Genomic DNA, 18,856 nt, shown 5'->3' with positions numbered 1-18,856 from the left:
AATGTAGGGTAAGTAACATTATATAAGGTAGCATTGTTTAAAGTGGCTAGTGATATATTTACATCATTTCCCATCAATTCCCATTATTAAAGTGGCTGGAGTTGAGTCAGTGTCAGTGTGTTGGCAGCAGCCACTCAGTGTTAGTGGTGGCTGTTTAACAGTCTGATGGCCTTGAGATAGAAGCTGTTTTTCAGTCTCTCGGTCCCAGCTTTGATGCACCTGTACTGACCTCGCCTTCTGGATGATAGCGGGGTGAACAGGCAGTGGCTCGGGTGGTTGATGTCCTTGACGATCTTTATGGCCTTCCTGTGACATCGGTGGTGTAGGTGTCCTGGAGGGCAGGTAGTTTGCCCCCGGTGATGCGTTGTGCAGACCTCACTACCCTCTGGAGAGCCTTACGGTTGAGGGCGGTGCAGTTGCCATACCAGGCGGTGATACAGCCCGCCAGGATGCTCTCGATTGTGCATCTGTAGAAGTTTGTGAGTGCTTTTGGTGACAAGCCGAATTTCTTCAGCCTCCTGAGGTTGAAGAGGCGCTGCTGCGCCTTCTTCACGATGCTGTCTGTGTGAGTGGACCAATTCAGTTTGTCTGTGATGTGCATGCCGAGGAACTTAAAACTTGCTACCCTCTCCACTACTGTTCCATCGATGTGGATAGGGGGGTGTTCCCTCTGCTGTTTCCTGAAGTCCACAATCATCTCCTTAGTTTTGTTGACGTTGAGTGTGAGGTTATTTTCCTGACACCACACTCCGAGGGCCCTCACCTCCTCCCTGTAGGCTGTCTCGTCGTTGTTGGTAATCAAGCCTACCACTGTTGTGTCGTCCGCAAACTTGATGATTGAGTTGGAGGCGTGCGTGGCCACGCAGTCGTGGGTGAACAGGGAGTTACTTACAGCTGTAATCGCAGCAAAAGGTGGCGTTACAAAGTATTAACTTAAGGAGGCTGAATAATTTTGCACGCCCAATTTTTCAGTTTTTGATTGGTTAAAAAAGTTTGAAATATCCAATAAATGTCGTTCCACTTCATGATTGTGCCCCACTTGTTGTTGATTATTCACAAAAAAATACAGTTTTATATCTTTATGTTTGAAGCCTGAAATGTGGCAAAAGGTCGCAAAGTTCAAGGGGGCCGAATACTTTCGCAAGGCACTGTACCTGTTTTTCTACCTCTCTCTCACTTGTTCATTTACTTTTTCTAATTATCACAACCTAAAATGAAGTGAAAGAGCCTACTTATTGTGAAGAAGAAAGTAGTGTTTTCATGTCAGTGTTGGACAGCAGGGTGTGAGAGCTGACCACTGCCCTGACACAACAGATGAGGTGTTATATTCTCAGGCACAAACATCTCTTCTTCACACTCAAAAGTAGCCTCACATACTGTGTTTGACATCTTTACTAACTCCATCACACATGACACATGAAGCCATCCTGGTGGTTTGTATAATGAATAAGTGAGACTTCGATTGGGCTCATCCTCTTTCCTCTGAGTCAGAACCTTTGAATACGGTCAAAGTTTCACTTCTTCTTTTGCTTGTCACAAACTGGTTGAGGTCTTCTGAGTGGCAGGAACAGATCTCTCATACTTTCCTTGCATTGGTTTTGTTTGTGCCGTAACACAAATTCAGCTCTGAATAGAAAATAGAGGACTTTGTTGAAGTACCGAAGTTAATTTGATAAACTGAGACCCTGCATTGTAAAGAGACATGGAGGCTGTTTTAGGACTGTTGGTGATCTCAGCAGGAGTGTCTCATGGTAAGAAACATCTTTATATGTGTTGCTTTCCTTCTTCTTTTATGCAGAACATAATATCAGGAGTCTTGTATATCATGTAGCAGAAATGACGGATGGTGATAGACAATATTCAGAACACGGTAGAAGACAATTGTCTCTTTACTCATTGTCCCATGATAATGATCACTGACTTAATGATCCCTATCACGTTGATGCTGTTGGTTTGGTTGTACTGTTAGTCGCTTGTATCATCATCTGAAAAATGATACATGAATTGACATGGGTTAGAACAGTGATAGTCACTACAGTGTCTGTTTTTCTTCTTGATCTTCAGGCTTGGTGACTTCCTGTGATGCTATACAGAATGGATCTCAGTGTTATGGAGCTCTGGGAGGAACTGTCTATCTCCAGCTGACTAATATCACGGAATATAATTACTACTCATTTCTGAAAGGCTCAACCGGTGCTAAAACAGAGATAATGAAAACGAAGAAGGGCAAATGGTTAATAAAAGACACCCCCATTAAAGACAGAGTACACTTCTTTATAAACAATGGGACATTTAGGTTAAATAACACAAGAAGGAATGATTCTGGTGAATACCTGCTCGAAAAATATGATTCAGAAGGGATATCATCAGGGACCAGAGGACTACAACTGTTCATCGAAGGTAAATAACTTACTTGCCATTTTTTTTTTTTTTTACAAATGATAACTTTCACAAGCTCTACATATTGCTCGGGCTAAACTACACATTGGTGACTGCTTAATAATCAAAATAATGAGAAATGCATTTTATGTGTAGTCATTCAACAGGAGTCATTTTTAATTTCATAGTCTACTGTAGTTGGTACATAGAGTCATAACCACATCCATCAACATTAAATCATCTGTTGGTTATTTGAAATACAGTCATTATGTGTCATGAATCTGCTGCTCCTGTCGACTACAGTAGTTTCTGTGGCTTTCAAGAAGAATGGCTGGTGTTGTGGTCTAATGTGTTTTTCCCTCTTACTACAGTTACATATCCTTCTTCCCCCACAGCTCCAGTGTCCAGTCCTCAGCTGTCCTCTGAGTGTCAGTCTCATGGAGAGATGAGGGTGTCCTGCTCCTCTGAGGGGGATGGTCCCCAGTACAGCTGGACTCTGAATGGACAGACGCTGAACGACACTGATGCCCCTCCTTATAATATGACAAACACCATCACTCTGAAAAAAGGCCTGTCAGGAGATCTCACCTTTACTGTCAGAAACAACATCAATAGTGATACTGTCAGCAGGAGAATCTCACACTGTCCAGGTAATCTACTGTTTAATTTACTTTGTTAAAAAAACATAATGATCAACAATATCAATGATTAATGATAATAATAATGATGATTATAATGATCAATGATCAATTCTTATCAATAAGAATTGACCTGTTTCAAAACAACACTATCCATTTGCCAGTATTTACATGTAATTCAGATAAGAATGTGATTACTGTTGTTTGGATTGCATACAGGGATGATATATGTTAACTGCACCTTATCCAACGGGACAAAGATATCAGAGTGGGTGAATACCCTATGTGTTGAGTCTACAACAGTGGCGACTGTGACTGAGGCCCCCACCAGTAAAACCTCCACTGGTAAGGGATAATGTTGATATTGATGATGATGATGATGATTATTATTACGATGGTCATCTTAATCATGACCTCTAGGGTCGTTCCACAAAATTAGTCCCTAATTGATATTTTCTTCAATCTAGACCACATGGAGAATAAAATATCTCAGATTTGTTATATTTATAAAGAGTTGCTAAAGTGCCAAAATGCAGCATTTTGACGTGTCCCTCTGTCACCCTCTGTGACCTCTAGGAACATTTTCACCCACTTAATCCCAAAATGTCTCCAAGTGTTCACCATTATTGTAAAGCCTTATTTTGTTGCTTTGCCAAAGTAATTTCTGGTGATTTGTCTTTATTTCATGTGATGGTAAAAAAAAATATGTTTTTTTAACATTTATTTAATTAGGCAAGTCAGTTAAGAACAAATTCTTATTTACAATGACGGCCTACCAAAAGGCAAAAAGGCCTCCTGCGGGGACGGGGGCCTGGGGTTAAAATTAATACAAATATACAATATAAATAAAGGACAAAACACATCACAACAAGAGAGACAACCCAACACTACATGAAGAGAGACCAACAATATTGCAAGTGTTGTGTCTTTGGTTATGCCGGATTAATTGCTATGACATGCTATTCTATAAAATAATTTCTCCGTAATTAATATCACCTGATTGAGCTAATCATGTAAATGTAATTAACTAGAGAGTTGGGCACAACAAAATAATGTTTCTAGAGCTGTTATCTTCCGAATAAACTCTTAAAGATTTAGTAATATTTTACATCAATAGCAGTCAACATTAATCGTCATCTTACTTCAGTCTCATAATCTGTAAATTCTTGGTTATCTTCAAGAACCCTGGCTAACAAATTGAATCAGCAATACAAAATTGGGTTTAATTATTTATTTACTAAATACCTAACTAATCACACAGAATTCACATACACAAAGAATGAATTATACCTGGATAATTCTTTATGTCATAGAAAAACATCCTTAGCGGGCGGAACAGATATGACAGCTTGTTACACCAAAGAAAATGGGCTGGGTTGAGTGAAGAGCGGGAGACTGGAACAAAGGCGAAGCTGTGCTATCGTAAATACAGTATCTTATGCATTCTAAATTACCGCCCATTTGGAAAAGGAAAATGCAATAAATATTTACTCAGAGCTGCGCTTCAGCAGGTTGGTGGTAGATGGAAGACTGTGTTGCCAAACCGAGTCCTCTGTCCTTTGAAGAATGTCTCTGGTGGTCACTTGGATAAGTTGTAGCAACGTCGTTGTGTGGTAGATGGGATACTCTGTCTGTTCCTTCCTAACCTGCGTTTGCAGCTGCGGTCGCTAACTCAACGGCTAGGAGGTATCACTTCTGTCCTGAATAAGAGTTCAAAGTTCATACCATTCGCAACCAAAGCTCATGCTGATGTTGGCTTCGTTCTGTAGTTTTATCTGAACCATTCTGACATAGGATCGTCATCCTACCTCATCGGAACAGATAGTTATGTTGTAGTCAAGAGCTTATATAGGACGGAAGAGGGGTGTGTGTGAAAAGTTTACAACCTCTGTCTCTTCACGTGGGCGGGCCACTGAGTGAGCAGCCCTAACTTATGAAAACCCTGATGTAGAGACTTTCCACTGTGGAGTTTATGTCATCTTATCATTGATGAGAATGTCTCAGATGACAACCGAGCTGACATCATATTCATTAAGTACCACTGCATATGTTCAATTGTTTGTTTTACCAGATTATAGTTCATTTCCCCCCACGTACTGATGTTCCCAGAATCTCTATGTTAACCAAGGGGTTTTTAAATGTAACCTCAGTATGTTTGAGAAGGGGAAAAGGGGGAAGAAGTATTTATGACAGTCATGAACCTATCCCCCAGGCCAACTTCATGACACATTACAACACAGCATGGTAGCAACACAACATAACAACAACATGGTAGCAACACAAGATGGTAGCAGCACAAAACATGGTACAAACATTGGGCACAGACAACAGCACAAGGGCAAAAAGGTAGAGACAACAATACATCACACAAAGCAGCCACAACTGTCAGTAAGAGTGTCCAAGATTAAGTCTTTGAATGAAGAGATTGAGATAAAACTGTCCAGTTTGAGTGTTTGTTGCAGATCGTTCCAGTCGCTAGCTGCAGTGAACTGAAAAGAGGAGCAACCCAGGGATGTGTGTGCTTTGAGGACTTTTTAAAGAATGTGACAGGCAGAACCGATGTTGTATCTGGAGGATGTGGGCTGCTGTAGATATCTCAGATAAACAGGAGTGAGGCCTAAGAGGGTTTTAAAAATAAGCATCAACCAGTGGGTCTTGAGAGATGACCAGTTTACAGAGGTGACCAGTTTACAGAGGAGTATAGAGTGCAGTGATGTGTCCTATAAGGAGCATTGGTGGCAAATCTGATGGCCAAATGGTAAAGAACATCTAGCCACTCGAGAGATTAGTGATTAATTTTCAGGTTACACTACCCAAAAGGGACTAATTTCACAGAACGACCCTCTTGAAGTAGCAGCATCATAGCATTTGGCACATCTCAACTCAGATATGTGATTCCTTTAAATGTTTTATTGCCACCAGGGTTTATATACTGTATGTTAACTGTATTAATTGTTATTTATTAGGGATCCCCATTAGCTGTTGCCAGGATAGCAGCTAGTTTTCTTGGAGTCCAAACACATTAAGGAACAAAAGATAAACAGCAAGTCATATAACATTATTACACCACTACATATCTACAATACAAAATGTAGAATAAGACCATACAACAATATTACAATGTACGTGTGTGTAGAGTGCATGTGCTAGCGTTTGTGTGCGTATGTGTTTGTCTGTACCTGTGTCTCTTACAGTAGCCACAGTTCCATAAGGTGTATTTTTTCTTTATCTGATTCAACTGCTTGCTTCAGTTACCTGATGATGTGGAATAGAGTTCCATGTAGTCATGGCTCTACTTAGTACTGTGCGCCTAACATAGTCTGTTCTGGACTTGGGAAGAGACCTCTGGAGGCATGTCTTGTGGGGTATGCATGGGTGTCCGAGCTGTGTGCTATTAGTTTAATAACCTGTCTAGGACTGAACCCCGTTCCGCTAGCGGAACCCCCCCGCAACAGCCAGGGAAAGTGCAGGGCGCCAAATTCAAATCAACAAAAATCTCATAATTAAAATTCCTCAAGCATACAAGTATTTTACACCATTTTAAAGATACAATTCTCGTTAATCTAGCCACAGTGTCTGATTTCAAAAAGGATTTACAGCGAAAGCACCACAAACGATTATATTAGGTCACCACCAAGTCACAGAAAAACAGCCATTTTTCCAACCAAAGAGAGGAGTCACAAAAAGCAGAAATAGAGATAAAATGAATCACTTACCTTTGATGATCTTCGTCAGATGACACTCATAGGACTTCATGTTGCACAATACATGTATGTGTTGTTTGACAAAGTTCATTTTATATAAAAAAATCTGAGTTTACATTGGCTCGTTACGTTCAGTAGTTCTAAAACATGCGGTGATTGTGCAGAGACCCACATATATTTACAGAAATACTCATAATAAACATTGATAAAGATACAACTATTATACATGGAACTTTAGATAAACTTCATCTTAACTTCTTGAGAATACTTGACACGCAGACGTCCCAAGTATGCCCCTGGAAATGCAAATGCGCTACGCTAAATGCTAAATGTACTCGTTACAACTCAATCTTTGATCAAAATTCACAAGCAGGGTATTGAATTAAAGCTACACTCGTTGTGAACCTAGCCAGCAAGTCAGATTTTTAAAATGCTTTTCGGCGAAAGCATGAGAAGCTATTATCTGATAGCATGCACCCCCCAAAATGCCAGCTCGACACGTAAACAACAGATTTTGCGGTAGCCGGCGCTACCCAAAACGCAGAAATAAAATATAAAACATTCATTACCTTTGACGAGCTTCTTTCTTGGCACTCCTATATGCCCCATAAACATCACTATTGGGTCTTTTTTTCGTTTAAATCGGTCCATATATACCCAAAATAGCTTTGTATGGGATCTGTGTCATTCAGAAAAAATCATCGTTTTTAAACGCTGCGTAATTTTTTTAAATTAAAAAAGTAGACGATAAACTTTCACAAAACACTTCGAAATCCTTTTGTAATCCAACTTTAGGTATTAGTAAACGTTTATAATCTATCAAAATGATTACAGGGCGATGTCTCTTCAATAGGTCTTCACTTCAAAAACAATGGCATCTGATATCTCCCTCAACTGCATCCGGGTGAAGACTGGGAAAATGGAGGTCAGATAGAAGGATTTTCCAACAATTAATTCAATTGAAAATTAGGACAATGGCGCCATCGTGCGGAATTTGTATGAATTGCAGGCAGATCGCCATTAAATTCTGTTATCTTTTAATAACTGGTGGAAGTGACTTATGGAAATTATTTTTAGCTTTCAGAGAGCAGTTTTTCTTGCGTTTTTCAATGAAACACACGATCTGTTATAGTCACAGCCGTGATTTAACCAGTTTTATAAACTTCAGAGTGTTTTCTATCCACACATACTAATCATATGCATATACTATATTCCTGGCATGAGTAGCAGGACGCTGAAAAGTTGCGCGATTTTTAACAGAATTTTCGAAAAAGGAAGGGGTAGAAGTAAGAGGTTTTAATGCAACCGCTGTGTCAGATTTCAAAAAAACTTTACGTAGAAAGCAAACCATGCAATAATCTGAGTACAGCCTTTAGACAACAAAGCAGCCAAAAAGATAACAGACATATTGGGTAGTCAATACTTCTCAGAAATAACATTTTAAATATTCACTTACCTTTGATTATCTTCATCAGAATACACTCCCAGGAATCCCAGTTCCACCATAAATGCTTGATTTGTTTGATAATGTCCATCAGTTAGGTGCAAATATTTTCTTTTGTTAGGGCGTTTCATAAACAAATCCAAAAGCGCGTTCAGGTCGCGCCGAACGTCGGACGAAAAGTTAAAAAAGTTCCGTTACAGCCCATAGAAACATGCCAAACCAAGTATGGAATCAATCTTTAGGATGATTTTAACATAAAACTTCATTAATTTTCCAACCGGACAATTCCTTTGTCTGTACAAATGAAGTGAAACGTAGCTACCTTTCACGTGAGCACGCCAGACCGAGGCTGTGGCACTCTGCCAGACCACTACCTCAAAGAGCCTTATGAGCCCCTCCTTTAGAGTATAATCCTCAAAACAGGTTCTAAATACTGTTGACATCTAGTGGAAGCCTTGGGAAGTGAAACATAACTAATATCACACGGTATCTTCAATAGGGGCTGAGGTGATAAACTACAAACCTCAGATTTCCCACTTCCTGCTTGGATTTTTTTCTCAGGTTTTTGCCTGCCGTATGAGTTCTGTTATACTCACAGACATCATTCAAACAGTTTTAGAAACTTCAGAGTGTTTTCTATCCAGATTTTCTAATGATATGCATATTCTAGCTTTTACGGCTGAGTAGCAGGCAGCTTAATTTGGGCACGTTTTTCATCCAAGCTACCCAATACTGCCCCCTACCCCAAAGAAATTAAACAGCTTGTCAACACTTCTTACAAAAACCGGTAGTGATGAAGTAAATCTCTCCTCCACTTTGAGCCATAAAAGATTGACATGCATATTATTAATGTTAGTTTTACATTTACATTTAAAGGCCAGGCAATCCAGTGTTACTTCAAGCAGTTTAGTCGCCTCAATTTACTCAATTTGCACACTATTCATTACAATATTTAGTTGGTTTAGTGAATTATTTGTCCCAAATACAATGCTTTTAGCTTTTGAAATATTTAGGACAAACTTATTCCTTGCCACCCATTCTGAAACTAACTGCAGCTTTTTGTTAAGTGTTGCAGTCATTTCAATCGATGTAGTAGCTGACGTGGATAGTGTTGAGTCATCCGCATACATAGGCACATTGGCTATTTGAGCAAGTAAAGGTTGCTCATTTTTTCACCTCTTCCACACTCACTTTACGAAATTCAAAATTACAATGCTTGTCTTTCATAATTTGTTCAGTTATGCTTGGATGTGTAGTGTTGGCATTTGTTGCTGGTATGTCATGCATAAGTTTTCTAATCTTGCCAATTAAGAAATCATTAAAGTAGTTGGCAGTATTAGTGGGTTTTGTGATGAATGAGCCATCTGATTCAATGAATGTTGGAGCTGAGTTCGCCTTTTTTTCCCAACATTTCATTTAAGGTGTTCCAAAGGTTATTACTATCCATGTTTATGTCATATATCTTTGTTTCATGGTATAGATTCTTCATATTTTTATTCAGTTTAGTCACATGATTTCTCAATTTGCAGTACGTTTGCCAACCGGTTGTGCTGCCAGACTTATTTGCCATTCCTTTTGCCGTCTCAGCCATACCATTTTTCAATTTCTCGCCAATCCAAGGGGATTTAACATTCTTCAGTCATTTTCTTAATGGGTGCATGCTTATTCGTAACTGGAATAAGCAATTTCATAAATGTGTCAAGTGCAGAGTCTGGTTGCTCCTCATTGCACCACAGACCAGCAAATCGTTTTTACATCATCAACATAAGAATCACTACAATACTTATCGTATGACCTCTTATACCCTATATTAGGCCCACCATTTGGAACTTTGGTTTTCCGATATGTGGCTACTATATTGTGATCACTACATCCAATGGATTTGGAAACTGCTTAGAAGCAAATTTATGCTAAATTAATAAAGATGTGATACATGATGATGATTGAATTCCTGTGCTGTTTATAGATATTCCTTAATGCAACCGCTGTGTCTGATTTCAAAAACGCTTTACGAAATAAGCAAACCATTTATTTTTTTATTTTTATTTTACCTTTATTTAACCAGGCAAGTCAGTTAAGAACAAATTTTTATTTTTAATCAACTTCAGCGTCATACCGTCATACCGATGATTTTCTTCATCTGATGAGGAAAGATCGGACCAAAACGCAGCGTAGTAAGTGTCCATTTTAATGAAAGATAATTGAATACTGAATACAAAATAACCAAAGTGAAACAATGAAAATCGAAACAGTCCTATCAGGTGACAAATCACAAAACAGGAAACAACTACTCACAAATACCAGGTGGGAACAGGTTACCTAAGTATGGTTCTCAATCAGAGACAACGAATGACAGCTGCCTCTGATTGGGAACCATACCAGGCTAAACACATAAATACAAAACATAGAACAAAACATAGAATGCCCACCCAAACTCACGCCCTGACCAAACCAACATAGAGACATAAAAAAGGAACTAAAGTCAGTACGTGACAGTATCCCCCCCCCCCACCCCCCCAAAGGTGCGGCCTACGGACGCAAAACCTGAACCTATAGGGGAGGGTCTGGTTGGGCATTTCACTGCGGTTGCGGCTCTGGTGCGGGAAGTAGACCCCACTCCACCTTAGTCTTGGCCCACTTATGTGGCACCTCTGGAACGGCGACCCTCCCCGGACTGGGGACCCTTACAGCAGGCGCCGGACAGGCGGGAGACTCTGGTTGCTCCGGACTGACGGGCGGCTCTGGCGGCTCCGGACAGGAGGGAGACTCTGGCGACACTGGACAGGCGGGAGACTCTGGCGACGCTGGACAGGCGGGAGACTCTGGCGGTGCCGGTCAGGCGGGCTAGTAGCTAAGCTACGGTAAACAACTTCAGGCTTTTTGGTCTGGCAGGATCCCGGGACAGATTGTAGCTGTCACAGCAGCTGAGGCTAACCGCGATGCAGGATCCAAAGTAAAAAAGTATGTAAATAAAACTTTGCAAGGAAACACTGTCGCAACTTTCAAAAACAATAAACTGAGGAGACAAAGTTTTCAGGGATTGAGGCTAATAATACCCTACAACAGTTGCCCCCACAACTGTGATAGAGGCAACCACTGGTAAGAGGCATGAAACCTTAGTAATTGCTGAACACAATAAATTATTTTACTGCAGTCTCCCTTCATCAGAACATTCAGCAGAAATCTCCTCATGGGCTAGTAGGTTTTATGTTGATTGCAGATCTTACTGGAGTAAATTTTTATGGATTTGATTAATTAGCTGATTAGTTAATTTAGGTCTTATATCGTCTCCCTTCTGTCCCCCAGGACCAGTGTTCAATGTGTTTGTTTATTTCCAACTTGCTGAAGTCTTCATTCTGCTGACAATCTGTCTGGGATCATATTGTTTCTACAAGAAGAAAACTTGTCCTCAAGAACAAGGTCAGTAATGCATCACTGTACCCTTGTTTAACGTATTTTGTCTGATAAGTAACATTGTATTATTTTTCTTAATTCGCTCTCTCCACCCTCTCTCTCTCTCTCGCTCACTCTCTTTTTCTCTCTCTCCAGATGATGGTGAGTTAGCAGTGTTTGCAGTCTCTCAGGTTGATCACGGTGGGACTCTAAGAGGGGTGTTGATGTAGTGAAAGTTGCCATGGAGACCACGACTAATGATGATGTTATACTGCTTATTGCTGTTTTACTCTTAATCAAGCTCAAACTCAAAGCACAGTCACGTATTTAGTTATTTTGACGTACGTCTTCATAGTTTCATAATGTTCCTTCAGACCTGCCCTTAACAAAGTTATAATGAATGATCTATGCGATGGTATTTATTTAATGGATTTTAACACTTGAATTGTAGTGTTTTAGCGGTTTTTCATTTGTACATACAGTTTTTTATAAACTAATGAAAATGCTATTGTGTTTTTGAAAAATACATTTTCTTTTGTATTCGAATGTGACCCAAGGCCTTCACAAACAGATTTTTATTTTGCGATAGCAAATATGTAGAGTTCAAAAGGTACCTGCACTCAAAACTATGAAAAGGAATGCAAAAATAATGCACTTAATGTAATCAATGCTCAAAAGAATACAAAAAGGTTCTAGGAAACAAAAACAGAGGATGCATTTTGACCACATGTTTTTATTAGTGCTGGGGAACTGTAACAGACACTTCTATTCTTACTGTAACTTCATCATGTTTTGATTTGATGTGGTATTTGTGCGATTTTGAATGCATTGAAATAAAACCAAGCTACTTTTGAAACATTCTGGACCTTCAGAATGGCACCAAAGGAGATGACTGTCGTTTTACGATCCCATAACCAATTGTGCTACTATGTATGTTTTTTCGCGTTATTTTGAACATAATGTCTCTGCCATTGTGTCTTATGACCGAAAAAAGCTTCTAGATGTCAGAACAGCGATTTCTCACCCCAAGCTGGAGGAATACTTTTTCTTCAACGAGAAGGACGGGATGGATTTATTTCAGACGCCTGACAAGACCCTCATCCCCGTCATTCACAGGAGAAAGAGACAGGGGTATTGGGGACGAAGGTCTGGGTGCCTTGTAAGGAGGGTAGGCTACCTTTACCATCGGTCCTGTTAGCCAACATACAATCAATCCATGATAAAATAGACAAACTACGATCATGTAAATCCACCAACCGGACTGTCATGATGTATAATGATAGGAGACAGGCGCAGGAATACGAAATAGGGTTTTTCTATTTCTCCAGACAAAATAGCGTACGTCATGAACATAAAGCCCAAAACAAACAAGTACGTATATAACACAGGGCTGTAACCCAAACAAAGAGTGAGGTGTAACCCTCTAATAAATACACTGGACGAGACCCGTAATAACAATACACTGGAAGAGACCTGTAATAACAATACACTGGACGAGACCTGTAATAACAATACACTGGAAGAGACCTGTAATAACAATACACTGGAAGAGACCTGTAATAACAATACAGGGGAAGAGACCTGTAATAACAATACACTGGACGAGACCCGTAATAACAATACACTGGACGAGACCTGTAATAACAATACACTGGAAGAGACCTGTAATAACAATACACTGGAAGAGACCTGTAATAACAATACACTGGAAGAGACCTGTAATAACAATACACGGGAAGAGACCTGTAATAACAATACAGGGGAAGAGACCTGTAATAACAATACACGGGAAGAGACCTGTAATAACAAGTGCACACTAACACGGTAACACGCAAGCCGATACAAGAGAGCACAGGTACTCACACGACCAACAGACATGGAACAATAATCAGAAAGGACAATGGGGAACAGAGGGCACATATATACACACATACTAATCAGGGAGAAGGGGAACCACGTGCGTAATGAGACAGGACAGTCCTGGGTTTCGGGTAATCATCCAGTTCAGTGACGCCTAGAAGGCGGGTGAAGTAGACCTCCGGAGCTAGTAAACGGAATGAGCAGCAGTACCGGGGGAATCCGTGACAGGGACATTAAAAAATGTAATATCTTATGTTTCATCCGAGTCGTGGGTGAACGACGACATGAATAACATACAGCTTTCAAGCTTTTTCGATAGGATAGAACAGCGACCTCTGGTAAGACAAGGGGTGGCGGTCTATGCATATTTGTAAACAACAGCTGGTGCACGTAATCTAAGGAAATCTGGAGGTCTTGCTCTCCTGAGGTAGAGTTTCTCATCATAAGCTGTAGACGACACTATTTACCGAGAGAGTTTTCATCTGTATTTTTCGTAGCTGTCTATATACCATCACAAACCGAAGCTGGCACTAAAACCGCACTCAATGAGCTGTATACGGCCATAAGCAAACAGGAAAATGCTCATCCAGAGGCGGTGCTCCTAGTGGCCGGGGACATTAATGCAGGGAAACTCAAATCCGTTTGGTCTCATTTCTACCAGCATGTTAAATGTGCAACCAGATGGAAAAAAAAAACTCTACACCACATTTACTCCAAACACAGGGACACGTACAAAGCTCTCCCTCGCCCTCCATTTGGCAAATCTGACCTTAATTCTATCCTCCTGATTCCTGCTTACAAGCAAAAACAAAAGCAGGAAGCATCAGTGACTCGGTCAATTAGAAAGTGTTCAGATTAAGCAGATTCTAAGCTACAGGACTGTTTTGTTAGCACAGACTGGAATATGTTCCGGGATTCTTCCGATGACATTGAGGAGTACACCACATCAGTCACTGGCTTCATCAATAAGTGCATCGATGACGTCGTCCCCACAGTGACTGTACGTACATACCCCAACCAGAAGCCATGGATTACAGGCAACATCCACACTGAGCTAAAGGGTAGAACTGCCGCTTTCAAGGAGCGGGACTCTAACCCGGAAGCTTTTAAAAAAATCTTGCTATGCCCTCCGACAAACCATCAAAATGGCAAAGCGTAAATACATAACTAAGATTGGATCGTACTGCACTGGCTCTGATGCTCGCAGGATGTGGCAGGGCTTGCAAACTAATACAGACTACAAAGGGAAGCACAGCCGTGAGCTGCCCAGTGACACGAGCCTACCAGACGATCTATAATATTTATATGCTTGCTTCGAGGAAAGTAACATTGAAGAATGCATGAGAGCATCAGCTGTTCCGTAGGACTGGCTGAAACGCATTAAGAAAGAAAGAAACTCCACAAATGAACTTTTAACAAGGCACATTTGTTAATTGGGAAAGGCGTACCGCTAGTGCCCGGCCTCGACAACATCCGGTAAAATTGCAGAGCGCGAAAGTCAAAATACAAAAGTAGTAATATTAAAAATGAATGAAAACACTGGAGTTTTAAACACCATTCTTTAGCTTCGAATCCCGGTAATCGAACCACTTTGTCCGATTTACAAAAGGCTTTACGGCAAAAGCATAGCATTTGATTGTCTGAGGACAGCGCCTCACTCAGTTCCTGCATTAACATAAATTCATAACCTGCACAGGTGTCACAAAACTCAAAAACAGCGATAAAATAAATCACTTACCTTTGAAGATATTCATCTTTTTGCAATCCAAAGGGTCCCATTTACACAATAATGGTCTCTTTGTTCAATAAAGTCCTTCTTTATTTCCATTTATTTGGCGCGTTTGATTCAGAAATACACCTGTTCCAACTCGCCCAACATGCCTACAAAGGAATCTAAAAAGTTACCGGTAAACTTTGTCCAAACAATTCAAACAATGTTTCTAATCCAACTTCAGGTACCCTAATATGTAAATAATCAATCGAAATTCACCCAATTTATTGTGGGACGCTTATGGAATGCTACCCAAAACGTTTGACCCAAGTTAAACCATTTAAAGGCAATGCTACCAAATACTAATTGAGTGTATGTAAACTTCTGACCCACTGAGAATGTGATGAAAGAAATAAAAGCTGAAATAAATCATTCTCTCTACTATTATTCTGACATTTCACATTCTTAAAATGAAGTCGTGATCCTAACTGACCTAAAACAGGGATTTTTTACTAGGATTAAATGTCAAGAATTGTGAAAAACTGAGTTTAAATGTATTTGGCTAAGGTATGGGTATCTACAAGGCCATGAATAGGCAGCGCTGTGGATTGGCATTTCCCTGATAACTGTATTGAAGACACATTTTAAATGAAGAAGTTAGACATAACATTTGTGTCATTGCTAATTATTTTCTCACAGGGAGTAGTTATTTTAGATTAGCTGAATGTTTACTGAGGTTTGTACTTAAATAGGACAACCCATATGTATGAGAGCTGTTTTGGTATCTTCCCTGTATAAAGACTGGCTCAACTCTTAGTTTCGCATGCATTGCTGGATCAATAGGTAAGAACAGTCTTCATCTGTATCAGGGTTCATTTGATACTGTCACACCCTGACCATAGAGAGCCCTCGTGGTTCTCCATAGTGTTTTAGGTCAGGTCGTGACTAGGGGGGTTTCTAGGCATTATACTTCTATGTTGGTGTACGTGTATGGTTCCCAATTGGAGGCAGCTGATAATCGTTACCTCTAATTGGGGATCATACTTAGTGTGTCCTTTTTCCCACCTGCTATGTGGGATATTGTTTTGTGTGAGTGCCTATGTGCCATACGTGTTTCACGATCATGCTATCTTTGTTTTTGTTTTTAAGTTTCACTATCATTAAAATGTGGAACTCTACTCACGCTGTGCCTTCGTCCAATTATTTATACGACGGTCATGACAGAATATCCCACCACTACAGGACCAAGCAGCGTGCCCTGGAGGTGAAGGAGAGTTGGACATTGGAAGAGTTACTTGTTGGATGCGAGACCCTTCCTTGGCGGGAGTCGCCGAGGAGTAAAGGAGGACGGCGACGACGCTGGGGTCCGCGGCCACAAACAGCCCAAGGGCAACCCCAAGATTATTTTTGGGGTGGGCACAAGGGGCGGTCGGCCGAGGAGAGAGCCAGAGACCGTCTGGGAGTCGATGGAGCAGTTTGAGGAGGGATATCGGAGGGAGATGTTGGTTAGGAGTATTCTGCAGAGCAGGGTTCCTGCAGAGCGTGTCATCAGTCCGGTGAAACCTGTGCCGGCTCCGCGCACCAGGCTTTCAGTGCGCGTTCCCAGCTTGGTACATCCTGTGTCGGCTCCCTGCACTCGCCCTGAGAAATGTGTCATCAGTCCGGTGAAACCTGTGCCGGCACCACACGCCAGGCCTCCAGTTCGCCTTCCCAGCACGGTACGTCCTGTGCCGGCTCCCCGCACTCGCCCCGAAGAGCGTGTCACCACTCCATTGCAACCTGTGCCGGCTCCCCACACCAGGCCTCCAGTGCGCCTCCACAGCCCGGTACGTCCAGTGCCGGCTCCCCGCACTCGTACAGTCCGGAGTCTCCAGCGACGGTCTACGGTCCGGAGCCTCCAGAGACGGTCCACGGTCCGGAGACTCCAGTGACGGTCTACAGCCCGGAACCTCCAGCAACGGTTCACAGTCCAGAGCTTCCAGCGACTGTTCACAGTCCAGAGCATCCAGCGACGGTTCACGGTCCACAGCTTCCAGTGACGGTCCACGGTCCACTGCTTCCAGTGACGGTCCACGGCACAGAGCTTCCTGCGTCGGTGCCATGGCCGGAGTCTTCCACTGCGCCGGTGCCCAGTCCGGCCACAGCGTCCAGTTCCACTCCATGGCCGGAGCCTTCCTCTGCACCGTTGTCCAGTCCGGGCACGGCGTCCAGTCCCGCTCCATGGCCGGAGCCTTCCTCTGCGCCGGTGCTCAGTTCGGGGACAGCGTCCAGTCCCGCTCCATGGCCGGAGCCTTCCTCTGCGCCGGTGCTCAGTTCGGGCACGGCGTCCAGTCCCGCTCCATGGCCGGAGCCTTCCTCTGAGCCGGTGCTCAGTTCGGGCACGGATACTGAAGTATCAAAAGTATGAATAATTTCCTATTCCTTATATTAAGCAAACCAGACAGCACCATTTTCTTTGTGTCCAACAATCAGACATCATTTCCAAATGAAGGATTTGTGTTTAGTGAGTCTGCCAGATCAGAGGCAGTAGGGATGACTAGGGATGTTATCTTGTTAAACCTTGTTAAGGCGAGGGGTTCCCCTACAGGAACTCCACCCCCCCCCCCCCGTTCAGCTGAAAAGGTGGCGCAGGGAATGCAAAAATATTATTTAGAAATATTTAGCCTCCACACATTAACAAGTCCAATACTTCCAATGAAAGATAAACAGCTTGTTCATCTACACAGCATCTCAGATTTCTTAAATGTTTTACGGCGAAAACACAACATATATTTATGTTAGACCACCACCAAACCAAAGAAAAAACGTAGCCATTTTTTCCAGCAAAAGATAAAAATCACAAAAGCAGGATAAAAAAAATAAAAAATCACTAACCTCTTGAAAATCTTCATCAGATGACAGTCACATGACATGTTACACAGTACATTTATGTTTTGTTCGATAATATGCATTTTATATCCATAAATCTCGGTTTACATTGACGCCATGTTCAGAAAATCCTCCAAAATATCCGGAGGATTTATAGAAAGCTACCCCAGATAACAGAAATACTCATCATAAACTTTGACTAAAGATACATGTTCTACATATAATTAAAGATACACTGCTTCTTAATGCAACCACTGTGTCACATTTTTTTTTAACGTTACGGAAAAAGCCTAACATTGCAATAATCTGAGATGTGCTCAGACGTAACAATATTTCTCCGCCATGTTGGAGTCAACAGAAATACAAAATGACAACATAAATATTCCCTTACCTTTGATGATCTTTCATCAGAATGTAGTGCAAGGAGTCCTAGTTCAACAATCAATCGTTTTGTTTCATAATGTTCAATTCTAGTGTCCAAGTAGCAGCATTTGCTATCACTTTCAGCTCACATGGCCAAAAAATTACTTCTGGTCCAGAATAACTTTGCATGAAAACTTCCAAAACTTCCAAAAGACATGTTACAGGTTGAAGAAACTGGTCAAACTAAGTGCAGAATCAATCTTCAGGATGATATAATCATATATATCCAATAGCATTCCAACCGGATCATTCATTTTCATCTGGGGCTGATTGGAACAGCCGTAGCAATCTAAGACAAACGCGCCACAACAAAACACAACATTATTTTGCGACACCGACTACTTTCCTTCCCATTAGGTCAAAGTTCACAGCAAATGCTCCATTACACTTTCAACTGAATGAGGACATCTAGTGGAAGACGTCTCACCCAACGTAG

At 41.4% G+C, this 18,856-nt stretch overlaps 1 protein-coding gene across 1 annotated transcript; it reads left to right on the top strand.

The window, feature by feature from the left end:
* Nucleotides 1-1,516: 1,516 nt before the first annotated feature.
* LOC139391099 (uncharacterized) lies at nt 1,517-12,416 on the top strand. The gene is made up of 6 exons (XM_071138618.1): nt 1,517-1,751; nt 2,065-2,400; nt 2,775-3,029; nt 3,237-3,362; nt 11,472-11,585; nt 11,715-12,416. Exons 1-6 carry the CDS (start codon nt 1,703-1,705, stop codon nt 11,786-11,788), a joined length of 954 nt encoding a protein of 317 aa, XP_070994719.1. The 5' UTR covers nt 1,517-1,702; the 3' UTR covers nt 11,789-12,416.
* The last annotated feature ends 6,440 nt before the right edge of the window (nt 12,417-18,856 follow it).

The sequence above is a fragment of the Oncorhynchus clarkii genome, chromosome 31, assembly GCF_045791955.1.
Source record: "Oncorhynchus clarkii lewisi isolate Uvic-CL-2024 chromosome 31, UVic_Ocla_1.0, whole genome shotgun sequence".
Classification (NCBI taxonomy): Eukaryota; Metazoa; Chordata; class Actinopteri; order Salmoniformes; family Salmonidae; genus Oncorhynchus; species Oncorhynchus clarkii.
Note: the sequence above shows the minus strand (reverse complement) of the source record. Positions and strands in the feature narration are given on the sequence as shown.